Consider the following 26,813-nt stretch of genomic DNA (forward strand, 5'->3'; position numbering starts at 1 on the left):
TTGAATAAATCCGTCAAGTTTTTATAACAGCCACCATTTAAATAATGTATTTCAAAAAACGAATTGGAGTAGAAATATAATTACATAATTGTAAAGTTAGTATTTGAACTTTATTATTACAAACTTCCTTAACTTCCACTAATTTAAGTGTTTGTATACAAATCAGTTAATTTTAACCTTCAATATTATAGTAATTGATTCCCATGTATTGTTTACAGCATTAGTTGAGAGATTTTTTTTCCTTGAGAAAATTTGCCATGTACTGTTCATTTATGGGGGTAGAATTGTAGCAAAATTCCAAATAAATAGATTATGATCCACAAATAAGTGTAAAGATATTCACAAAAAATAATCGTATCCACAAATAAATAGAATGAGATCCACAAATGTATGTTAGGAGTTTCACAAAAATTAACTAAATTCACAAATAAATAAAATGAGATTTGCTAATAAAAAACACATTCACAAATGTGTTTTTATGTCACAAGCATAACTCTGCCTGCATTTATTTGTGAATCACCACCTGTACATTTGTGAATTGCTTTCTGTGCATTTGTGGATCGCTGCACGCATTTGTGGATCTTTTCCTGCGCATTTGTGAATCACCTCACGCATTTGTGGATTCTGAAAGAATTCTAGCATCAGGACTGCAGACAAATCCACAAATAGGTCGACTCCACCCACCGACTACTCAAGCCAATCAGATAACGTCCACGTGGCGCTGACCAATCACAGAACACTTTCGCTACAACCAATCACGTTTTGCTTTACAATCGGGGCGGTCTCGTCCTGCATTGGCTTAGAAAGGAAGTAGAGGGTTCTTAAACAATGGTACAGTAAAAAGAGGTTTAAAATTTATATTTCGTTAGACCATTAGACTGTGTGTCAAGCCAAGCCAAACTATTATATTTTATGTGCCATTTAAAAATGCCAGAGAAACAGTGCTCTCTGTTATGGTAACAACAAAGGTATATTGATTGAACAGAAAGCCTCAATAATTAGCTATTAACTTATCTAACCGAATAACCTTGTGATAAACATGCGAATTTGCAAAATAGATGAAACTGTCGTCACATAACAGCATTTCCCAGTTTATCAATCAAACATCGACGGATCCAGCTATTAAACATTAACAGGCCCTTAAGTAATATTTTAAACATTAATTAAACGTTTTAACGTTATTTGAGAAGATAGACTTTTTAAATGTGACAGGTTATGGAATTACATAGCCTATAGATGCATTTCATTTAAAAGTAAAATGTCCAGCAGTCAAACACTTGATCATGCAAATGTTTCAGATGAATCAGACTTAACGCTCGCGTCAGGTAGACGTGTTATAGCTCGGGATCTGTGTATGATCATAGCCTTTATCCCGATTCACTGATCCTGATGGCAATATATACTCCAAAAATCATCCCCGTCTAAATGATGGCTGAAACTTTACTGATGAGTTTCATGAAGTTTTATTGTACATTAGCTACCATGAAATGACCGTTTTTAACACCAGATAATCACTGTAAGAGATGCCTTTTCAGGGTTACTTAACAAACTGGTAAACTTTCTATCCTTAAGAAAACTCAGGTGAACCGTAATAATGTGCACGGCACGTTCTCTTGTTCATTACTGCAGTGATCAGTAACACTCAGACCATAATACCCGTCAAAATAAGAGAGTCCCTCTTTGTAAGACGGATGCAGACCTTATAATTACACCCACAAAAAATATGTACAATACAAATTAAAAGATTAATCACAATAAAGTCTGTTACATTTTGTAAACGGGGTGTTTTTATCAAACAAACAGCACTTCAACTCAATTTGAACGATGCGCCCATGGTGGAATAGTACGGAGCTCCTTTCAGAGTCCGTTCCCACCCCCGATTGTAAAGCAAAACGTGATTTGTTGTAGCGAGATTGTGCTGCGATTGGTCAGCGCAACGTGGACGTTATCTGATTGGCTTGAGTAGTCGGTGGGTGGAGTCGACCTATTTGTGGATTTGTCTGCAGCAGGGACACTAGAATTGTTTCAGAATCCACAAATGTGCAGGAAGAGATCCACAAATACGTGCAGCGATCCACAAATGCACACAAATGTACAGGTGGTGATTCACAAATAAATGCAGGCAGAGTTATGCTTGTGACATAAAAACATAATTGTGAATGTGTTTTTTATTAGCAAATCTCATTTTATTTATTTGTGAATTTAATTAATTTTTGTGAAACTCCTAACATATCTTTGTGGATCTCATTCTATTCATTTGTGCATACGATTATTTTTTGTGAATATCTTTACATTTATTTGTGGATCATAATGTATTTATTTGGAGATTAGCTACAAATCTACCTCCATATTCCTTATATATATCCAAAATAATCAATATTGAATCGAATCGAATTTAATCGAAATCGAATCGAATTGCAAGCTTGTGAATCGAAATAGAATCGAATTTTGAAATTTGTGTCAATACCCAGCCCTAGTAAACCACATGATTAACACAGTGAGACCACTTGTTCAGGGAAAAAAAGGTAAAATTATGAAATTGATTTAAAAAAAAAAAATCACTGAAATGTTTAGGGAATCTGAAAATCCATTTTTAAAGCTTAAATAAAAATAAAAAAGAATAAAATCAAAGCAACAGCTGCAGCTGCAGCTTACTGGAACAATTCGGCCCTCCGTTCTGACTGACACCAGCGATCAGAGGGAAGAAGGCAGCAGAGGTTCAGTCACAGCAGTTCAGCATCTCTGTACATGTGTGCATTAAAACCCAGTGGAGTGGACGGTCGGGACGGGGTAGAACTTTGAGATTCGGCTCTGGGTGGAGGGGTTAAGGCATGCAGACTCCCCGCTCATTTTGAAGAACACTTCCTGATCCTGTAGCTTACGGGCAAACTCTTCCTCAAGGGCCTGGACAGAGAGATTACATGTTCTTAGTGAACATACTAATCAAACGTGATGGAAGTGTTCAATATCGAAAGAGCACTCAGTAATGTTTTTCTGGACTTATACTGACATCTAGTGGTGTGGATGAAGCATCACACAGCTTGAGTGCACTATAAAAAGTCTCAATGTACAGGGAAAGATCAAACATACTGTACCATGTAATTTCTTAGAATTATCATGAAGAACTGCTCAATAATATTACGATATATTGGTGTAATGAAGATTGACACCAAAGACATTAAAAAAAAAAATCATACTTTACCTTCTTGCGGGGTCTGAGTTTGTCTCTCCAGTCCTTGAGCTCTGCGCTGTGCTCCTCATCCAGCTCCTTCAGCTTCTGAGTCTCGTGCTCGATCAACAGATGGCACTTCTCATTCTACAACACACACAAGGCATGTTACCGTTTCGTTTTTGTTTTATAGAAAAATAAAACATATGCTGTATTGCTCCTCTGGTGTACCTGCAGCTGCTGGAGTTCTCTGGCGTTGGCGTCGCACTGCGTCTGCAGGTCTCTCATCTGATTCTCATGTTTCTGCTGTTGATGGAGACGCTCGTTCTTCTGTCTCTTCTCCTCCTGTGCTGCAAACTGTTTATCGGCCACACAAATGTACAAGAATTACTACATGAACACAAATATATTAACTACAAGAAAAAAAATATCTGCAATAAGCTTCAATATTTAGGGATGCATAATATATCTGTACCATACTGGATATCAGGTATCAGCCAATATTAAGATATTTTAATCAGTATCTGCCGATATTGGATATATACAGTAGTAGTGACATTGGCTGATCTTTCGATATTGGCTTATATATGTCCAATACAGATACCAATTTAAATCACTAATATCAGCCAATAACCAACATGGCATGGATATATTGTGCATATTATTAGGTGATATTAGAGATTTTTATTAATTGGTATCCATTGATATTAGATACATATCAGCCAATATTGGGTATTTAATTGAGCATTTTAATTTCCCCTATTTTTAAATTTAGATGACCTTTGCTAACAATTTAATAACACTTAAAAGTATACTATAACTATATACAAACTTCATATGTAAATATACTATATATGTACATATATATACACACAGACACATACAAACACACTATATATAATAAATATAAAATAAATCAGTTCAGTTTTTTAGTGTTACAAATTGTATAATTTAGTAAATAGTATAATAGTAAATAGTATAATTTTAAATTTGCCAAAACATGGAAAAATTACTGGCAAGAATTTTAACATTGCTGCATAATTCTGCAGAAATAATTAACTTTTTAAGTTCATGTAGACTAGAACAAATTATTCCATTAAAGTTGCAGTAACTATTTCTGAGAAACACTGTTGATATTTGAAATCAACCCAAACAAACACACCCCTCCCTTCATTGCTCCGCCCCCAAAATGCACAAACACACAATGCTATGTGGATGTCTCTTTATCATAGCTGAAATGAAGGAAAATAATGCTTTGCCAAAAGAAAATATAGAGGGAAGATGATGAACAAACAACAATATATAATTATAATCTTTTATTTATTTATACATACATACTAAAATATGCTGTTTGTTATGTGGTCTCTTTTACATGGGTGATATGGGATATCGCCATTTTACAACCAAAATTAAACATATTAGAGATGGGAAACTGCTTTATAAGAATAAAATGTGTAAATATGTTCATTTTATTTATTTATTTATGTTTTAATTCATTTTTATTTGATAGTTTTTTATTTTCATTTATTTAATTCTTTTTTACTTTTTATTATTATTTTTATTTACTCATTCATTGACTATATCAATGAGGTTTTTTTTGCATTTTATTTACTTTTTACTTAATTTTGTTCCTTTCAGTTTATTGCTGACTTTATTTCAATTTCATTCTCTAAACCTGCTGTCAGGGAATATTCTGAAACATTTAAAAACATACAAAAATGTACATTTAAACTCACGCAGAAATAATCGAATTCAAACCCTACATACTGTAAGCAATTATGTGTCAGGTGTAGAGAGTATAGCTGCTGCCTTCATGAGAACTTCAGGTTTAAACTTGTTGGCTCCAGATGTGATAAGAAAGCTTGAAATTCAAGCTAAAGAAATCTTTTGATAAGGGGTGCTGTGATTGAACTTGAACTGAAAAACATCAGTGTGTTGATACAGGACAGACCATTTGACATGAGACGGTAATTATAAGTGGTAAGTGTCAATTTGTTCTGAGCAGATACAGAATAAAATCTGATGTTTTCTGATGAATTTTTTGTTTCACAAATGTGCTTTTGTACTATATGTTATTTCAGTACTAATTTGTGCATTTGCAGAGCACCTTCCGTTCAGCAAAAAAACATTTTGGCTGTATAGGGTTGAGTTGAGCTGTTATTTGGTTCTTATCTGGTTAAATTATAGGTTGCTAAGTGTCTAGGTTCTTAAAGCCTAGAAAAGAAAAGAAAAAGAAATCAGGTATTAGCCATTAAACTATTTGTTGAATGTAACCTTTATTTTAAGCAAATTTAAGGTGTTGCATATTGTAAAAAGCATATAGATGGCCACAAGTTTAAAGGTTTAATTATTTATTAGTAGCTAAAATGATACTTTAATGTATTGTAAATCAATTTCTCCAACACTAAGGATATGCTTATGTCTGAAATCATGATGAATTTGGAATAACAGTCCCTTGTTGTTCGTTTTCTCCTTTGCTTGTATTCTTTGAGAAGCATTTTGTGTTAATGATGTTAATCTATAGCACCAACATGCTTACCAAATCTAAAGAAAAAAAGAATAAAAATGGATGTCTTATTTTATTGATGAGAGCTTTACAGTAGTTAACATGGAACGGACAAGCTAACCACAACCAAGACTGTCAAAGTAGAGGCGGGATCTGGAGGATCTGGAAAAGGTGAGAGTGGAAAACACTTTTATCACTAAAAGAATTAAAAGAGCTATATGTAGAATTCAGAAAAACTTGTTATTAGCGACACTGGTGGCCGTTAAGTGAACTGCAGCCAGCAACTTATTGGTCGTTACCGTTTGAATGAATCCCTTTTCTTTGCATGACACATTGACATTAGTACAGAATGGCTCTTTCAGCATTGGCCTAATCATTGTATAAGCATTCATTTCATGTGTCATAGAACGAAGAGAGGCTCTCGGGAGCTTGCGTGTAAATGTTACATCCTTTTGATTTCCCCTGAAAAAATCTTTTATCAGTAAGATTTTATCATAAATATCAGTCTACAGGCTTTCATAGACAACCTAGGAAGTGGGAATGTCTCGTTTTTTTTAAAGTTTCGTTATAAGCTGTTCACACATTGGCAATAAAAAGCGATTAATGCATGAAAATTACATATAACAAAGGAATTTGGCACAACCATAGTAAAACTGGATATATGATATATACAGGCTATAATTTAAATTCAATTGTCTCTGAACTTGAATGATCTCAAAAATTACAGAAATCCAGAAGCATACAGAAACTGTAACGACCACAAGACTGACATCTCTACCCCCAAGTATGTTTAAACTCCAGCTTGATATTACATTATATTAAAAACCATTTTATAACTATTCTCTAAATTGTAGAACAGTTCAAACTCCTGCCCTGCTGAATGTTATTTGGTGTCTCCCCACTAGAGGGACACAGCAGCTCTGTGAGCAACCAACAGGTGAACAGCTCCGGCTCTGGAGGAGCTTCAGGAGGAGCTGTTCTGCTGGAGAAGAAGATCATCTCCCAGACAAGTGCTAAAGGGGGCGCTTCCAGAAGTTATGTCATATCCTGTGAGTCCAGAAATCATCCAGCTTCAACCATCTATGCATGATGTACTAGGAAATTGATTAAATTAACACTTATTTTAAGCAATATTTACTCCAAATTCATGAAAGAAACTTTAAAACAATTTTTTTTTTTATTCTTATTATTCATTTATTCACAAGCCTTCTTCTAGTATATTTTGGAATTGACATTTTTGTGGTTATTAGCCACAAAAATCTCCTTCCCTGCTGAATGTTATTTGGTTTCTCTCTCACTCTCTCTCTCTCTCTCTATATATAGTATTAGTATTTATTGCCCACTTATTTAAGTTGTTTTTTCTTCTCTCCAGCCTCCTCATCTGGAAGTTCAGCCAGTAGCAGTTCAGGAGCAGGATCTGTGATCGGTGGATTTGACGGAATATCTCGTGAAATCAGTGTAACCGGTCCAATTAGTAGCTCTACGGTTAAAAGCTCTAGTTCTGTGGTTAAAAGCTCTAGCGGTGTCTCTACCTCCATCACAACAGTTGGCAGTTCCTCAGCAACAGGTGGAGACCTTTCTTCAGGATTTGGGTCCGGCTCGTCTTCTGAGTTTGTGTCTGGTTCTTCAGGCGGTTCTGTTTCTGGAGGGAGTATGAACATCTCCAGAAGTGGAGGAGGTGGTTCTGGCTCCTCTGCAGTCATGTCTGCCGGAGGAGCTTCCAGCTCCATGACTGTCACCAAGTTCAGCTCCTCGTCCCCTAGTGGAACAAGGAAAGGTTTGAATTACAGCACAGTCCCTACTGAGAGAAAGACCAGTCTGAACCCTTACACTGGAGGATATGAGGGTAAGTGAGAGATCATGACCTCTGACCTTTGTGGGATATATTGATTTCAGATGAGAGGAATCGCACAGAGTATGTTTAATTGTTGATATTAGTTTAAATATCATTATAGTCTTTAGAATTGATAAACAGTATGCACTTTATGTTATTTATATTTACTCAGAGAGCTCCAGTGGCAATTCCTCCCCTGAATACATAAAGAAAGAGTACGGTATGTCCATTTATATTTTGTTTTGGGACTGGTGTGAATTTTTAGAGGAAAAAAAAACATAATTTGTAACCTAGTATTTTTCTAAAATACTAGGCTATATGAAAGAAATTCATTATTAATCAGCACAGTTAACCAAACAAAGCTATCTAAATGACCAACAGAATCACCTTACGAGTGCAGTTTCCTTACCTCTGAACTGTAGACGAACTTTTCTAATGAAACTGAACGTTTGGCGGGACATATCGAAGAGTTCTGTCGCTTTGAAAAAATAGCCAATAGGATTTAGTTACGTCACACCCGTGAACCAAGATTCTCTACCTGCTTGAATTATGTTTTGGGTGGGAGGGACATGCTCATTCTTGGCTCATTTGATTGGTCAAAAATGTGTGTCGTCAAAGATCAGTCGTCAAATATGCAAATATATAGTAAAGTATTTATGTTTTGACAATGTTATATCCAAAACTGTTTGCAATGAAAGATGCTAGCGGTCTCTTGTTGATTTACGCTCGCGAAGGTGTATTTAGCGTCAGGTAAAAACAAAAACATCAACTTTTGTGGTGACAGAAACACAAGCAAAACAAATGTTGATACGTATTCTTGTATGTAAAATGTACTTTTAAGACCACGCTACTCTATCTCCGTTCCCCAAGCTTATACTGTTGTGTGTGTGAGTGTGTGTGTGTGTGTGTGTGTGTGTTCGTTCTTATATTGGCGTCTGAACCCTTAAAAATAATAAGAATCCTGTTAAATAATAACAACAACAATAATAATAATAATAATAATAATTATTATTATTTCATCCGTGAAACTTGTGTTTCTCAGTATTCTGCTTCAGTGTTTTTTTTTCCATTTGCAGTTTCGACAAGCGTTGCCACCAGAGGGCGCACTCAGACACGAGGTATTTATGAAATAAGTAGTTTCACAAACTTCCCAACTTTAAAAAAATAAATAAATAAAATAATAAATAAATACATTTTCTCTTAATTTAAATCTCGTTTTTAAATCTTAATGTTATCGTTGTCTTTTTCAGAGAGTGAGATCAGAGCCAGATTGCAGAGTGCTTCACCCTCCACTAGATGTCAGTGTTGCTTATCAATAATGTTCTTTTATTAATCTGCTTCATTATGCAAATAATTTGAAATTTCATATTTTCATTTGCACCACATATGTAGGGTAACAATATATTTTATATTTCATCTTTTAAATCATATACTGATTGTATATGAAGATATCGTTTTACAAGCAATACTTTGTGTTGCCTTTAGTTTCAGAAAATTATATTTTCATATATTTAGGGACAGAGCTGGATGATGTAAAGAGATTATTGAAGGGAAGTCGCTCCGGGAGCATCAGTCCACCTCGTTCTCCCACCAGCACTCTGCCTATCCCGAAAAAAGCCAGCGTGGACACGCGCCACGAGAGTCAGTCGGGTAACACACACTCGCGCGCACAGATATGCCCGTGACTTTGATACACACAGCACACTTCAACACTAATATATGTATTTCAGGTTATGACGGCTCAGTCCTGGACGCTGGATTCAGTGGATATTACACCAACCCAAACAATCTCAGTTACACCACACTGCAACAACCATCATCACCCACAGGTTAAACAGAGAGAAACAATAGTGTCTGTGTACATGTGTTTCTGTGTGTTTATAGGATCAATTAAATTAAAAGATAAATGAAAAATAATACCAGGACGAAAGATAGAGGTTGTCACTGATCAGATATTGTGTGTTTCAGGTGGCATGCAGAATAATCTGAGCCTCAGCTCGTCTGGCCTTGGTAGTGCAGGTCATTACATTCACCAATTCATACACTTTCATTAACAAACACTAAATCTGAGCTCTGGTTAAATGCCCAAAAGACTCATGAAACTGAAAAAGTACCTGATGGCTTCACTCTGTGTTTCTGTTCTACTCAGTGTATGGGATGCAGAATAACCTGTCAACATCTGGCGGTGCTCTCATGGCTAATGGAATGAGTGTTGGCCATGGTAAACTGAACCTTGTCTCTCTATATGCTAACTGTTATACACTGACGTAATGCATGCAACATAACTACAGTAAGAGATTTATTATGCCTGATTGTAGTTCCAGTGTATGGAGCACAGAAGAATGTTGGCAGCACTGGAATGGCCTCCAGTATTACTGGTAATAATGATTTTACTTCAGAATGTTCAGGATTAAATCAATACAGTATTACCAAATGAAAAGTCTTCCTTTTTATATCACATTTACAGCTGTTCCCAGCAGCCCTATCACCTCTGATGATGTTTTTGTGAAAGATGGCAAGTTTATTGCGACTGGAAAAGAAAATGTAGAGACAGAGAGACTGATCATGTCCAAAAACACTGGCAAACAGTTCGTCACATCCACCACCAGTGCTGGAGCAGGTAGACAGCTCAGACTAGATATTTTAACAGAGGCTTTAACTAAGCTTAATTTATAGTTATTAATTATATTAAATCAGTCATTTAATTAAAATGGTTAAATATACAATACCGTTCAAATGTTTGGAGAAGTTTTTGAATGAAATGAATACTTTTAATCAGCAAAGACACATTAAAGTGATCAAAAGTGACAGCAAAGACATTTATAATGCTACAAAAGATTTTTTTTTTATTTCAAATAAATGCTGAACTTTCTATTCATCAAACAACCCTGAAAAATGTATCATGATTTCCACAAAAATATGAAGCAGCAAAAACTGTTTTCAACATTGATAATAATCAGAAATGTTTCTTGAGCAGCAAATCATCATATTAGCATGATTTCTGAAGGATCATGTGACACTGAAGACTGGAGTAATGTTGCCATAAATTCAGCTTTGATCACAGTAATACATTACATTTTAAAATATATTACAATTGAAAACGGTAATTTTATTTTATTACTTCTTCCAAAAACTTTTATGTCTTACAGACCCCAAACTTTTCCACTGTAGCGTATATTTTTAAAATAAACATAAAATACATATATTTTGATTTTAATTATTTTATTTTATTTTATTTATTTTTTTGTAGAATGTTATTTGTGACAAATGTTTTTCTTATGTTACAGATACATTTTCGGAAGATTTACTCAAGAGGGAGAAAAAGATGATCTCGAGCACTATGGAAACCACCACTGGTACATTCAGATAAAGTCACTTACTGGATATTATTTCATTAATAACTGAATCCTCGCTTAAATTACATCCAATAAAACTGACATTTATGTGCTTCCAGCTTCCAAAGCCTCAACAAAAGACAAGGCAACCTATGCAGGTAAGTGTATTATAGAAATTTGAATTATTACAGAGAATCTATGCTGTTAAACATCAACTCTTTCAGCAATGATGAAGCAGACATTATGGATCTGGTTTTGCTCATAGACTCACATTCTAATGTCTCGACAGAGATCCGTAAAGATGAGTCTGACGGCACAGGACTGGGATTCTGTTCCTGCTGCTCGTGGTGGAAGTGGCTTCTGGCATCGATTATTGGTCTTCTCCTTCTGCTGGGACTCCTCTGTGGTCTCATCGCTCTGGGTACATCATGTCTCAAGATGTCAAGACTAGTCTAGACCAACTGATGTAGCTTGTACTTGTACAATTTCCTCTATAATGAATGTTTCTCTCTGTGTAGGTGAGGAGGTCAGGAAGCTAAAGGCTCGAGTGGACGCTATTGATGGTGGAGAAGGCGCAGCCTCTGCTCGAACCAGTCGTTTATCCTCCTCCTCGGTGGTCAACATTGTGGATCCACTGGAATCTTCATACGCCGAGCGCATCTCTGGTGTCCGTGCCGATAACACTATAAACCTGGGTTCAGCACCCACTGCACAAGACCCTGTGGTCCTGCAGAGGACCATCCAACAGATCCTCAGATCTGAACTGCAGTCGGACACCGTTAGAGGTGTTTACCATATATTCATGTTAAATATATGCAAGAGTCATACATTTAATCAGTTAACATTTATTCATTGGCTTGCTTTTCATTTTTTAATGATTTCATTATAGCATCACTGGCAACTTCACTTAGGGGTGAGAGAGGAGAACCTGGGCCTAAAGGTAATATTTACAGATTAATACATAGATAATATACAGTGAAAAGTGTGAATGCAGATTTACTAATACATACATTTGATGTACATTTAAATCTAGGAGACCAAGGACCTCCTGGAGTTAAAGGTATTCAAAAAAAAAAAAAAAAAAAAATCAGACCAAACTGTCATTGTGACTTTCTGCAGTACAATTTCACAAACGGAGATGCACACTATCACAAATATATCACAATAATAATATCAGAAATGTATCACAGTTATATCACAATAATGCCACCCATTATCACAACAGTATCAGGTAAAATCACAAATATATCACAGTAATATCACAAATGTATCACAGTTATATCACAGATTTATCACAATAATGCCACACATTATCACAACAGCATCACGTAAAATCACAAACATATCACAATTATATCAGAAATGTATCACAGTTGTATCACAATATCACAAATGTATCACAGTTATGTCACAGATATATCACAATGCCACCCATTATCACAACAGCATCACGTAAAATCACAGACATATCAAAATAATATCAGAAACGTATCAGTTATATCACAAATATATCACAATAATATCAGAAATGTATCAGTTATATCCTAGATATATCACAATAATGCCAAACATTATCACATCAGTATCATGTAAAATAACAAATATATCACAATATCAAAACAGTATCACACATCACAAATAAATCACAACATCAGAAATGTATCTAAATATTTCACAATAATGTCACACATTATCACAACAGTTCCATAAACAGTAATATCACAAATGTATTACAATTATACATTACATATCACAAATATATAAAAAATATAACACAAGATTATCAAAACAGTATCACCAATATATCACAATGTCACACATCACTACAGTATCACATTTCATCACAAATGTATCACATATCACAATGTCACATCACAACAGTATCACTATTATATCACAATAATGTCACACATTATCACAACAATGTCACATAATATCACACATGTATCACAATAATATCACAAATATAATTTTACAGGTGAACCAGGATTTCCTGGAATTCCAGGTAATTTTTTTTTTTATATGAGAAACATCACAGTCCATTGCACTTTCACTTAGTAAAATGAAGAAAAAAAAAATATCTCTGTTAAAGTCTACAACTGATATTAGACACACTCGTGGATCATTATCTCACTTTTTACACATATTAAATACATGAATAATAAAATACTGACTTGACTTCTTACCAGAAGAGCCTAAATGGATAAACTGAATTAATGAATGGTTTCTTTTCAGGTCCTCCTGGTCTCATTGGTCACCCTGGACAGGAAGGTCCTCGAGGACCCAAAGGAAGTTCAGGTATGATGCAGAGACACTAAACCAGTAGTAACATCTGTTAGTCAGTCGTTGCCATTACAACTGAAGACTGATTTTGTGATGCTCACGTGTGACAAAGGTGATCCAGACCTAAAATAAGACCTCTTCGTACTATTCGTAGGTGAATCAGGAACTGATGGCTTACCTGGGCCGAGGGGGCGGGAGGGGCCAGCGGGTCCAAGAGGAGAACCAGGACCTCCAGGAATTGGAAGGAAAGGAGAGAAAGGTGATACCACTGCCAATATTGCTTCTGTTGTATTATAAACATTTATACACACTCTTTACAACAAGCTGATAATGATTGCTAATTGTTTTGCCTTTGCTCCTCAGGCTCATCTGGCGATGTTGGTGCACCTGGGCTAGCAGGACCACCAGGCCCCATGGGACCAAAAGGTAAGACCATATAAACAGAGAGAGATTTCAGTACAGCATGTACAAATGATTCTGGTTCAGCAGGCATTTCATATTCATACTGCCTTTGCCAATAAAGATGGACCTACATTTTTAGGGGAAAAAACTTGTTTTGTCACTGCAGGTGATGCAGGTGCACAAGGAGTACCAGGGCTTACAGGAGCTCCTGGACCCCAAGGCTTCCATGGAGACTCTGGTGGTCCTGGACCCAAGGGTAAATCTACCTTTTCTTAACATTTTCCCATTCAAGAATTTCATGTAAACAATTTGTTTTCATCATCTTTTATATTTTTAGGTGATAAAGGACCTGCTGGGCCACCTGGGGTCAAAGGTTGGTAGAAGGCAGAGATACATATTGCGAATAATAAAGCAGTTTTTAATATACTTTTTAAGTTTTTATGCTGACAATTATGTTAAAATGTTTTTTTTATTTCTAAATTAGGTGATCAAGGAGAGAGAGGGCCACGGGGTGCCACTGGTGAGTAATCATTTATTCATTATTTATTTTATATATATATATAATGTGTGTGTGTGTGTGTGTTATGAACATCTCAAAATATGATAATATTTTTTGACAGGTGAGCCAGGTCTGGTCGGACCAGCAGGGCCTCCTGGTGAGAAAGGTCTTAAAGGATCCGCAGGTGGGTCACAGAAAGAGAAACTTGAGGAAAAGAAAACCTGTATCACATGCAAAATCTATGCAAATACAAACACTATTGCCAAAAAAAAAATTGGGGTCAGTATTTTTTTAAAAGAAATAAATACTTTTATTGGTAACACTTTAGTTTAGTCCAATTCTCAGTATTAACTAGTTGTTTATCAGCAAACATATTACTATGATATTGGCTGTTCATTTGGTAATAGTTAATAGTGAGAATTGGACCCTAAACTAAACTGTGACCCTTTTATTCAGTAAGGATGCATTATATTGATCATAAGTGACAATAAAGACATTTATAATGTTACAAAAGATTTCTATTTCAAATAAATGTTGTTGTTTTTTTTTTTTACTTTCTATTTATTGAAGATTCCTGAAAAAAGCAGCACAACTGTTTCATAATAATGTTTTTGAGCATCAAATCAGCATATTAGAATGATTTCTGAAGGATCATGTGACACTGAAGACTGAAGTATCGATGCAGAAAATTCAGCTTTGATCACAGGAATGAATTACATTTTAAAATATATTAAAATAGAAAAAAAGTCATTTTAAATTATAATATTTCTTTATTTACTTTATAAGCCTTGGTGAGAGAGACTTACTGACCCAAAACTTTTTGATGTTGTGTACTGTGTTGTGGACTGTATGTGCTGTATAATATAATGTCATATATAATATTTTATATCATATCATATTTCATTTTCCACAGGTGCTCCTGGGCCAGATGGTGTTAAAGGAATTCGAGGTAATTTGCCTAACTTGCCTTGGGAAAACATTAGTCTGTGTCTCTCTTATCAAGCATGTATTTTGTAAATTTCTCTTTCTTTTAATTCAAGGGGATCAAGGTCCGATTGGGTTGCCTGGAGCTCGGGGACCATCAGGGCCTCCTGGAGATGCAGGAATACCAGGTATAAATGAAAAGAAATTTCCCGCCACCGCTGAATAAAAAGATAATGCTTTTCATAATTTTTAAACAAACTTGTCAATAATGCAAGTGTGTTTAAAATGCGTTTTCTGTTTCCCTGCACAGGTACACCAGGACTCCAAGGATAAAAACATTGACAGCCAATCAGAATCCATCCTGCTTTAAAGAGCTCGAGCATTTAAAGCGGCAGACGACAAAACTGCAGCACATGCTTATAATAAACAGAACGATAGTTATCGTTATAGTTATCTTGGTGTGAACGGGCCTTAATATCATAATTTAGTCACATTGTGTATTTTGTATATACATCATTCTACTTTTTATTTTTTATATATATAGAGAGAGAGAAATATTCTTACCACATCATACATGTTGTTCTCTCTTTAGGTGAGCCTGGTGAGCCCGGAAGAGTCATTTCTGCAGGTGAGGGAACACAAATGAAAATTAGTTAATGGTGCTTAGTTAGCTTCTGCTCTATTAATCTGGCTCATTTGATGTTGACATTATTCATCATCATCATCTGGTCACTCCTCGCAGGCGCCAATACTAACACTGTGGGTATACCTGGACCACCTGGACCTCCTGGAACTCCAGGTCCTGCTGGACCACCTGGACTGTCAGGTATCATGAATTCATCACGGATTATCTCAAATACATTTAATATTGAAAATGAAAGAATTAGTTAAACAGTGGCATGTTTGTGCTAATATTAAGTTCTTGTTTTTTTTTTTGTTTTGTTTTTTTACCTAAGGTCCTATTGGTCCTGCTGGTCTTCCTGGTCCACCTGGTAAGATTACTTATTTCTATAAAACAAAAATATTAAAATCAGAGAATTTCAGTTCACTGACATTTGAATCTCTACAGGTTCAAAGGGAGATAAAGGAGACAAAGGAGATGACGGGAAGCCTGGAGTCTCTGAGAGTGCAGGGAGTAAGTGTGCTCACTTTTAAAATGTATATTGTAAGAGTTTTTATATCATTCATGTGCTCTTAATCTAAATTGAACAGAGGGAGCTGCAGCTGAACCTGGTCCTCCTGGCCCACCTGGTCCACTGAGACCACCCGGACCGCCTGGTGACAATGGGCAACCAGGTACTTAGTCCCTAATTCAGTTTTGTCTGACTTTTTATCTCCAAGACGGCATTTCTGTTATGTTACTATTCATTTTGAAATATGTTTTTCCACAGGTGTTGGTCAGCCTGGTCCTCCTGGTGAAAAGGGTGAACCAGGAAGCTTTGTACCCACTTCAGGTCTGCTTTAGAGTTAATTTACACTTGGTTCTTTGAGACACTGGGTCTCATTCACTAACCATGCGTACACATAAATTTGTGATTGAAATCTGTGCACAAACATTTCTATGAACAAAACAGGATTCATCAACAACTTCCAAACTCAAATTTATTATTTATGGAACAACTAAACAACTGATACCACACATACAAAAATCATATATTCTTGGTGGCCTTATAACTGTGTTAAGATATGCATAGATAAAAAAAAAAAAAAAAAAAAAAATATATATATATATATATATATATATATATATATATATCGACGTACGTCAGTAGTGACCGACGAATTGGGATATCGCTAGAGAGCCCTATCAGCTTCGAGTGAACTACAACAGGCCAATGAAGTTGGCGTGCGATATTTGCATAATGCGCACCGCCCCCGCCAGGTGGTATAAATAGGGGAGCAGATGCCGTCGCACTTTGTCTTTCGCTTTGGAGCCAACCTGTGTGTTCCTGCTATTAGTCTGAGAGTGACTTTGCAAGCCTTTGAAGAGCTTTTGTTCTACAGTGCTGGCTTTATGGCACCTCACAGCGAGGCCGCGAGCTTTCCCAGAGTGAGCTTCTCGAGCTGTTATACAGCTCTCAACTGCTGTTTTCACAGCATTATTTGCCCCGTTTGGTTTGCGATTTGGGCCGGTTCCTCTGTGTCTGTGACTCAAGGAGTGAAAAGTGTACCTGCAGTCACATTGCGGCTGTTCCCTGTGTGCTTCGGCACAAAGAACAAGAGCTTCTAAAAGAGCTTCACAGACAGACACTGCGTCTTTTTCAAGACATCATTCTGTCTGTGCGTTTCTGGAGGCGGTCGTTTCCTATCCTCACTGACGGCCACAATCACTTTCTCTCATGTCTGCTAAGCGTGCTGAGACTGTGTTTGTGGGTGGTTCATATTCTCTTGTAAAACAAAAAAAAAAAGAGAGCATGCCCACGTCGGTGCGTTGTTCGTCTTGCCTTTTTCGTAAGGGCTTGAGCGCTCAGCGCGCCGTGTGCCGTCGAGCTGCTGGCTGACAGCGCGCGTTGCCATGGCGACCCAGCGCGTTGTTCGGCGCTCTAGATGCGTGGTCGAGACTCGAGTGCCTCAAATGAGGTGGAGTCCCCTCACCTATTCCCCGATCTAGTTTCTCTTTCTGAATCAGAAAAGTACTACTTTTTGGTGAATAAGCCAGGGTGACCAGTGGATCACAGTGGGGCAATACCTGCCGAGCCAATCTCCGTGGGCCCCCCACCCCTCTAATGCATCGCAAACATGTTGTGACTGTGTTCGTGGGTGGTTTATGTTTGGTAAAAACATGGCCACATCGGCGCTCAGCGCCGTGTGTCGTTCAGTTAGACAACCACGTTCACTGTCCCACATGGCTGGTAGCTTCTGGATGGATTGCTGGTCCTTCTCATGGGGGACCTAGCATCTTAGTCAGGGCTCCAGCAGAGGATCAGATGTCGACTGCTACATTGGAGAGAGGGTTGTTGGGCTCTGGACATGAAGATGAGGCTGAGCGTCCCACGGTTGTGATGTGCTCATGCTGAATCAGATTCAGAGTTAGCGACCATGCTTTCCCGGGCCCCTGGTGGCGTGGTGCGACGCGTACTCGCCTTGCCCCACCCCCTGTCTTAGCCCGGACGTGCATGAAAAACTTGGCAGTTTGGAAGACTTTTTTGGTGCCAAATATGGAACGCCAAAAGGGTCATAATCTGCATTAAAAGTTTTCTCTCTCACTACCCTCTGTGGTGGGGTGGCAGTGCTACGGGCACACCACCTCTGCCCTGCATGGGTCTTGGCCCCCGGCAAGTCTGTGGAAGGCCAAAGCGCTCATTGCATATGGGTAGTTCTGAGTCGGGGTTGAGCTACGCATGATGTAAGTCATAGCGCAGGCCCCTGGCCAGACAATGTCCACCATGGTGGTCCGGAAACACCCCTGGCTAGCCTTGCAGAGGTGTGTCATCGTCTAAGTATGCTTTCTCGATGCTCTCATCTCACAAGCTGGCCTAAAATCCAGCCCGCTCAGCCCGCAGCCAAGCCACTTGGCTAGCGGTTTCTCGCTAGCCAAGTGGCTTGGCTGCGGGCTGAGCGGGCTGGTCCTGGAGAAACGGGTGACCTGGAGCTGAGGTAAACAGTTCTTCGGGAGATGATGCCCGCATCGCTCCCTCCCCGGAGGAGGGCCGGGTGGAGAATTTTGGTTTGTTCTGCCGCTGGCTCTCCGGAGTCCAGCGGTACCCACGAAGTAGAACTGTTTTCTAACCCTCCAGGTCCCAATAGGGCGCGGCTGGCAGTGCGCGAGGCCCCACCTCGCCACTCTCAGCCCCCTCTCACTTCGCCAGCAGGTCCCAGTGTGTTGGTCGAGGCCGTCTCCCATTCACACTGCCACCTTGCAGAGTCTGACCCCACTACGGGCCGCTATGCCGTCCGAGTCGGGTCCCAGCACTCTACCTCGCTGCCCCATGCCCGGTACGTCTGTGGTGCATTTGGTTCCGCTGGTTCGGTGTCTGGAAGCCTGGCTAGCGCTTTCCAGCCCGTCCCGCTGGCTCATTCGTACCATCAGACTTGGCTATGCGATTCAGTTCGCCCGGCGTCCCCCGGTGTTCAGGGGTGTCCATTACACTCGTGTGTCCCTGGACAATGCACCTGTTCTCTGGGCGGAGATTGCTGTCCTCCTGGCGAAGGATGCAGTCAAGCCGGTCCCTCCCGCCGATATGGAGTCAGGGTTCTCCAGCCCCCACTTCATTGTACCCAAGAAGGGCGGTGGGCTACGGCCAATCCTGGATCTGCGTGTCCTGAATCGGTCCCTTCACAGGCTGCCGTTCAAGATGCTTACGCAGAAGTGCATTTTCAAATGCATCCGTCCCCAGGATTGGTTTGCAGCGATCGACCTGAAGGACGCATACTTTCATGTCTCGATTCTGCCTCGTCACAGACTCCTTCTACGGTTTGTGTTCGAGGGTCGGGCATATCAGTACAAAGTCCTACCCTTCGGGATGGCCCTGTCGCCCCGCGTCTTTACGAAGGTTGCGGAGGCAGCCATTGTTCCGCTCAAGGAACAGGGCGTTCGCATCCTCAACTACCTCGACGACTGGCTCATCCTGGCCAGCTCGCGGGAGCAGTTGTGCGAACACAGGGACATGGTGTCCCGAGATGGGCGTGGCAGCACAGTACGTTCTGTGTCCCTGTGACACCGAACTGCCGTCGCACCCTCACCAAGTGGTCGGACCCTTCGTTCCTGCGGGCTGGAGTTCCCCTCGGACAAGTGTCCAGGCATGCTGTGGTCCACACAGATGCCTCTGCCACGGGGTGGGGGGACCACGTACAATGGGCATGCAGCGTCGGGTCTGTGGACGGGGCCCCAACTGCATTGGCATATCAATTGCCTCGAGTTGCTAGCAGTACGTCTTGCACTGGGCCGCTTCCAGGAGCTGTTGACAGACAAGCACGTACTGGTCCGCTCGGACAGCACTGCAGCCGTTGCGTACATCAACCATCAGGGTGGTCTACGCTCCCGCCGTATGTCGCAACTCGCCCGCCATCTCTTGCTATGGAGTCAGAAGCATCTGAGGTCGCTTCGTGCCATTCACGTCCCAGGCGCGCTCAACCGTGCAGCGGACGAGCTTTCACGGCAGCCTCCGCCTCCGGGCGAATGGAGACTCCATCCCCAGGTGGTCCAGCTGATCTGGCAGCGCTTCGGCGAGGCACAGATAGTTCTGTTCGCCTCCCCGGAGACTGCCCACTGCCAGTGGTTCTATTCCCTGACCGGCGGCACGCTCGGCACGGATGCCCTGGTACTCAGCTGGTCCCGGGGCCCACGCAAATATGCGTTTCCCCCAGTGAGCCTTCTGCCCTGGCGTATGAATCCCAGGGCGTGCCTTGCCCGCTCGGGTTGAGAGCCCACTCCACCAGAGGAGTGGCCTCTTCCTGGGCGCTGGCGCACGGCGCCTCGCTGACAGATATCTGTAGAGCTGCGGGCTGGGCGACACCTAACACGTTCGCTAGATTCGATAGCCTTCGTGTAGAACCGGTATCTTCCCGTGTACTCGCTTCCACCAGCCGGTAGATGCGAAGAGCCTGTTCTAGTGTCGGCTTGCAATGCCACTCCCGCCCCCTGAGCCGGATACGTGCATCCTTTTTACTCCAGTCGAGTTCCCCGCTTGGCCAACCCTGTCAAGTTCCTCCGCCTCCCCCTTCGGCTCGGACATTGCGGAGTGTCTGATGCCAGGCCAAACTTCTGACGTTTGGCTGGGTTCCACATGTCGTGACCCCTCCACGTGAGTGGTCCCATGTGTGTATTTGTCCACGGTCAACTCCCCACGGTGAGCCCGTGTCTTTCCCTTAGCAGAGCCAGCTCTGCTGTCACCTGTCAGATTAGTCTCCCCCTACCCAGGTGGAGCCATCCCAGGGACTCCATATGCGTACTGCCCACGGCCAGTCCATATGTGTACTCTCCATGTAAATTCCTCCCCTACGGGTGGGTAGTGGTCTCCGCAGCGTCCCCTACGGGTTCGCTTCCCCAGTGTAGTCTAGTTTACTTAGTGGGTATATTGGAACAGCAGTAGACTCTCTCGGCGTCAGCTCGCCCCCTTCCCCGTCCCACTGGTGCGCCGGGTGGCTAGAGCTTGCGCTGGGCACTGGAAGGGGTTCATACTGTGGCGCTTTATTTGGGATCCCAATTAGTCGGTCACTACTGACGTACATCGAACGTGACCGACTGAAAGAGAACGTCTCGGTTACATATGTAACCCTCGTTCCCTGAAGGAGGGAACCGAGACGTACGTCCCGTCGCCACAGTTGCTGTACCCTCGCTGTAGTGCGGACTAGGTTGTCTCCTCAGCGAAAAACAGAGTGCGATGGCATCTGCTCCCCTATTTATACCACCTGGCGGGGGCGGTGCGCATTGTGCAAATATCGCACGCCAACTTTATTGGCCTGTTGTAGTTCACTCGAAGCTGATAGGGCTCTCTAGCGATATCCCAATTCGTCGGTCACTACTGACGTACGTCTCCGTTCCCTCCTTCAGGGAACGAGGGTTACATACGTAACCGAGACGATCTATGTAAAAAAAATTTAAAAAAAAAGAGCCTCCAGGTAGAGTAAAACCATTACAACGGAAGTAAATATATTTAGTTTTCATACATCTGTGCACCAACATTTTTTATTATTATTTAAATATAGGTGATGCTGGAGTCCCAGGGGCCCCTGGCATTCCAGGTTATTCCTACGGTAGGCAAATTGGTGTATTGCTCCAATATCTGACATGAACCCTTTCAAACCAGATACCATTACATTAATGAAAGAAAAAGAGTTTCATGTCATTGTTTTTATAAGGTGGAGGATCCAGAAGTGCTCCAGGACCACCAGGTCCACCTGGACCCCCAGGACCTCCTGGAGCACCTGGTTCCCCGAGTGGTGGCTCACCAGATGTTGTTCAACAGATTTCAGACTTCCTCAGAAGTATGTTTAAAAGGATATGAAGAACTTTTATGCAACCTTGCAACTCCCTTAAAACCACCCAGAAGACCTTACTGGGATAGTTCACCCAAAAACTGTCATCATTTAGAAAGAAAGTTACACAGGTTTGGAAGGACATGAGGGTTCATGTTGTTACAAACCTGTATGACTTTTTCTTCTGTGGAACCCAGAAGATATTTTGAAGAATGTTGGTTACCAAACAGTTTTGGTTCCTATTTACTTCCATTACATTTTTTTTATCCATACAATAGATCTTAGCAGGTTAGACGCCATATTGTATTTAACGCAGATGAAAACGAGTCTGTGAGGGAATGGCTTGCTCTATGTAGTGGTCAAGATCACAATTTTCACAACTCACAACATTCAAAACTGTTTTGTGGAATTTTTGGAAAGGCGTTTCATAAGCTGAACAATCTGTATGTTGTTAAACAACAGTACAATCCATTGAACGCTCTGTACTTGTATCCCTCACAGCCTCGTTTTCATCCCTGTCAAAAATTAAAGTGTTAGTTCACCCAAAAATGAAATTTCTGTCATTAATTATTCACCTTCATCTCGTTCCAAACCTGTAAGACCTTCCTTCTTCTTCGGAACACAAATTAAGATATTTTTGATGAAATCCAAGAAGTTTTTTATCCGCCATAGAAAGCAACATAATTACCATCATTCAAGGTCCAGAAAGGTATTAAAGACATTGTTAAAACAGTCGACGTGTCAACAGTGGTTCAACCTTAATGTAATGAAGTGACGAGAATACTTTTTTGCGCAAAAACAAAACAAAAATAACGACTTTATTCAACAATTTCTTAACTATGTCTTTTTACTACTTTTCTGGACCTTCAATGACGGTAATTATGTTGCTTTCTATGGGGGATAAAAAAAGCCACTTGGATTTCATCAAAAATATCTTAATTTGTGTTCCGAAGATGAACGAAGGGCTTATGGGTGAGTAATTAATGACAGAAATTTCATTTTTGGGTGAACTAACCCTTTAAATATGTCGCTGCCCTGACTAATGTCTATGGAAGTCAATGGGAACCGAAGTGATACGGGTTTGGAATGACATGAGGGTGAGTAAATGATGACTGAATTTTCATTTTTGGGTCTTTAACTACTGCATAGCAGCTGCTGACGTGCTAGCATTGTGGTGGAAAAGCATCTTTAGAAGTCCCAGTTCTGATTAATGCCACTACAAATTACATCGTTAACTAGTTAAAGAGATAAATGGGCAAATAAGCTCAATGACAGTAACATTTAATGCGTCTTTTGTAGGTGAACCCATCAGAGAATACCTGGCTGGACCTCCAGGCCCACCTGGACCACCCGGACCTCCCGGATCAGCCTCCGAGGATGCACTGACTAACCGTGTCCTAGATTACCTCCAAAGTGAGTGTAAAATGTTCAACGACTGTCTTTTACGGGCTTTATTTTTTTGTTGGTAACACTTTATTTAAAAGTTAGAAGCGACTTTGCAACTACATGTTAACTTATTCTACTTACCCAAAACTTTAACACCTATCCTAACAGTCTACTAATACTCTAATGACTTGTAGTTGACTTGAAGTTGTAAAGTTACTTATTGTTAGTAGAATGTCTGAAATGGACCATCAAAATAAAGTGTAACCTTTTTGTTTTCTACAGGTCTAAAGTTTACTTTTTGCTTTCAATAAACATGTAACTCAAAACTAATGTGCTTTATGACACATTTTGATGGATCCACACATTCTTTGGTGTATTCATAGGAGATGAGGTGAGACAGTACCTGATTGGTCCTCCAGGGCCCCCAGGACCCTCAGGTGTGCCAGGTGGATATGGCTTTAACACTCAGGAAGTTGCTGGACGAGTGCTGAGCCTGATGAATGGTATGAAAGATGTGCTGGACTTGTCATATGGCGTACATATAAAAACAGTTCAGATTTAAGCTTTGGATTGTTTGGAGTTCAAGACTGTAACAATTTCAGGATGTGGGTGACCAAACGTAATAGTTTAAGAATTGGGCATTGAAAATATCTGTCAACTACTAATCTGAAAAGTTGTTGACAATAACTGCACACAAATATTGTCATGGTTAATTTTATATAGGTGCTGCTAGTACTAAAAAGGTTTGATGATCCCATTTGCATAAACTTTTTTGTTTTCAGATGCTGGTTTCAGAGGTCTGCCAGGACCCCCGGGTCCCCCAGGACCTCAAGGACCACCAGGAAGCGCTGGAGGAATAGTGTCTTATGCAGTGAATGAAAACCAACAGCAAATCCGTGCAGAGCCTCTGGAGTACATCAAGAGTAAGAAGAGTGTTTTATTAACTGCATTTCATCTTTTATCAGTTTAATGGCAGTTTGTTTACTTCTGCAGGTCACCCAAGGCCTTGCGAGAATTTGGATTACCCAGCCATCGCTAAACAGGTTGCAGAGTACATTATATGTAAGTTACGCTACGTGACAACCTAAAATGCACTTACACACATACATACGCATATCAAAAATCTTCTTCTCTGCATTTCTTCTCTTCTCTTCTATTCTCTAGCTTGCTTCCTAATAGTAGTCTAATAAATTTTGAATTGTATATAATGAATATTGTTGGCTCTTTGACAAGTTGCTTTCGTTTGTCTTTTGTAATTTGCTTTGGATAAAAGTGTCTGCTAAATGCATAAAGGTAAATGTAAACAAGATATGGCTAGTACCTATATAGATTTAGGAATTATTGAGTCTTATGAGGTTGCATTTTTTCCACAGCTAATGGCCTGTTACGGGACAAAGGTGTTTTGATAGAATCAGCAGGACCACCAGGATTACCCGGACATCCAGGACCACCTGGACCAACTGGTTTAGGGCTTCCAGGACAAGATGGTAGGCCAGGGTTTCCAGGACCACCTGGACCTCCAGGAATCATTCTAGAACCCAACAACATGACTGAGATCATGGACTATATCAGAGGCAAGAAGGAACTTGCTCAAAAGAAAAGTTCTTATGCATTTATTATGTATGATTTTAATTACTAATGGCTGTTTCTACAGAACACCATATGATCGGACCACCAGGGCAGAAAGGGGATCTGGGACCCAGAGGTGAGAATAAATTAAAAGATATTATAATTATTTTCTGTGGTAATAGAGAGCATTAACAGAGCTGCCGTCAACAGACTATCAATCGTGTTATCGTAATTGATACACAAATTTCTATGGCATCTAAAATATCAACATGATCAAAAATTTGCAGAATAACCTGTTGTACATAATCTATAAAATGCCTTCTGTCAAATGATTGATAGTTCATACTTTTTTGGCAACTAAAAGGTCTTTTAGTGTAATCATAAAAACGTTCACCTTCAGGTCGAGGTTCATGTGTCTTTTTGCTGTGAATTTTTATAAAGTAAACATAAGAACAGCTTTTTCATGAAGAACACTTACTGACTGAAGCAACTTAGGTTTGCTTGACTATCCATACATCATTTTTAGAAAAATCAAGTGAGTATCAAATATGATACATCATTATCAATATTGTCATTGTATTGCATTGAATTTTATGTTTTGGCCCCCACAATAAAACCCACAGAGCTTTGATCATTTAAATATCATTTTAAGACATTAATGGGAGATATAAAGTTACAACTCATATTTATCTGGGTAGTCTGCTATACTGTTATAAATTTACACTACAAGCTATCAGAATTTCATTTTTCTTTTAGGCCAAATAAATATCAGTAAATGCATCAAATTGCATTTTTTGCTCAGTTTGGGCCTCAAAAAAAAATTCAGGTGTTTTTTTTCCTCCACAAGCTTGAGCTCCATTCTCACTATATACTATATGAGCCATAAAGGCCTGATGTACAGTATCAAATGTGATGCTCAACAAAACACATGTATTTTAGATTACTTGTTTGATTGTCAAAAAGGTTCAATTAACTGATCCACTTATATTTTTTTACTATTATTTAATACAGTATGTCAGGCTTTATAGGGTTAATCCAGAGTATTCCTATAAACTGTCTGTTTGCATTGACAAGTGTTCATATCTCATATCTTGTTTCAACTTGTAATTTTACTCTTGTACACAGGTGACCTTGGTTTTCCTGGTGTACCTGGTGTACCTGGTCCACCTGGCCCCGAGGGTGTCAGAGGTTTTCCTGGTAACCCTGGCCTCCCGGGCTACCAAGGAGCGAATGGACAAAAAGGAGAGAAGGGTATGAGCCAGGTTACAAAATAAGTAATTGATCATAACGTATATTTCTTCATGATAATGTCATGACAAACCCTTTTTCCCCATAGGGGAGGCTTCATATGTCACTCAGAGGAGGAGGAGGAGGAGGAGGAGGAGCACAAGAATTTAGACAGACAGCAGTGTGTTTGCCTTTAGAAGCTAATGCTTTAAAATGACATGTACACATTTTAATTTAGTCTTTTCTATTTTTTTTTTGTCAATGATTTGTTACCAAAATATAAATATATTCACACTCAATTAACAAGCATTACAGACTAAATTCAAATGTACTACTACAGTTTTTAAAGAAAAACAAAAAATGTGAGTGCATGACTGCAAAATGGGATTTAATGTAATCTGGGGATATTGATGTTTAAAATTAGCTTCTTTTTTTGTCATTTGATGTGCTAAAAATGCTTTTATTATTACAGACTTTCAATAGCATCAGAAGTGGCTTGACTTTTAAACTGAGAAATAAAGACTGATTTTTTTTCTAAGCTGAGACTTCTGAAGATCTCATATCAAAGCAAGTCATTTCACTCGGCGGCCATCTTTGAAACTTCAAATTCTCCAAAGCTGTTCACCAAGCTTACTATTAAATTTCATATTTGAAATCACCAAGGAAATCTGACAACTGTCTCATAAATTTAGTTTCTAAACTCCAATCAAAAACTCCATTAATTTTCTCCAAAAGAAAATTGATTTTGAACGGTAACTTAT

The 26,813-nt window shown here is 39.6% G+C and overlaps 2 protein-coding genes across 2 annotated transcripts in view; one reads left to right on the plus strand and one right to left on the minus strand.

Moving 5' to 3' along the window:
* slkb (STE20-like kinase b) overlaps positions 1-26,813 on the minus strand; it is a 56,463-nt gene that overhangs the window by 1,846 nt on the left and 27,804 nt on the right. The gene's annotated exons all lie outside the window — the stretch shown is intronic.
* On the plus strand, positions 5,777-26,590 carry LOC127512095 (collagen alpha-1(XVII) chain-like; the record flags this gene model as incomplete). The annotated part of the gene is made up of 45 exons (XM_051892706.1): positions 5,777-5,846; positions 6,403-6,459; positions 6,581-6,724; positions 7,048-7,521; positions 7,682-7,729; positions 8,586-8,627; positions 8,760-8,807; positions 9,025-9,159; positions 9,240-9,338; positions 9,478-9,528; positions 9,659-9,730; positions 9,828-9,887; positions 9,977-10,129; positions 10,797-10,865; positions 10,964-11,002; positions 11,134-11,265; positions 11,363-11,629; positions 11,734-11,784; positions 11,878-11,904; positions 12,823-12,849; positions 13,080-13,142; positions 13,282-13,386; positions 13,491-13,553; positions 13,696-13,785; positions 13,867-13,902; positions 14,014-14,049; positions 14,150-14,212; positions 14,942-14,977; positions 15,069-15,140; positions 15,545-15,580; positions 15,695-15,778; positions 15,909-15,944; positions 16,022-16,087; positions 16,165-16,248; positions 16,344-16,406; positions 21,601-21,648; positions 21,754-21,879; positions 23,170-23,283; positions 23,640-23,759; positions 24,039-24,179; positions 24,250-24,318; positions 24,630-24,830; positions 24,911-24,961; positions 25,951-26,076; positions 26,162-26,590. Coding segments are annotated over 45 exons (4,056 nt in total), but the record flags the coding sequence as incomplete, so codon positions are not given.

Source organism: Ctenopharyngodon idella, chromosome 1, assembly GCF_019924925.1.
Source record: "Ctenopharyngodon idella isolate HZGC_01 chromosome 1, HZGC01, whole genome shotgun sequence".
NCBI classification, from domain to species: domain Eukaryota; kingdom Metazoa; phylum Chordata; class Actinopteri; order Cypriniformes; family Xenocyprididae; genus Ctenopharyngodon; species Ctenopharyngodon idella.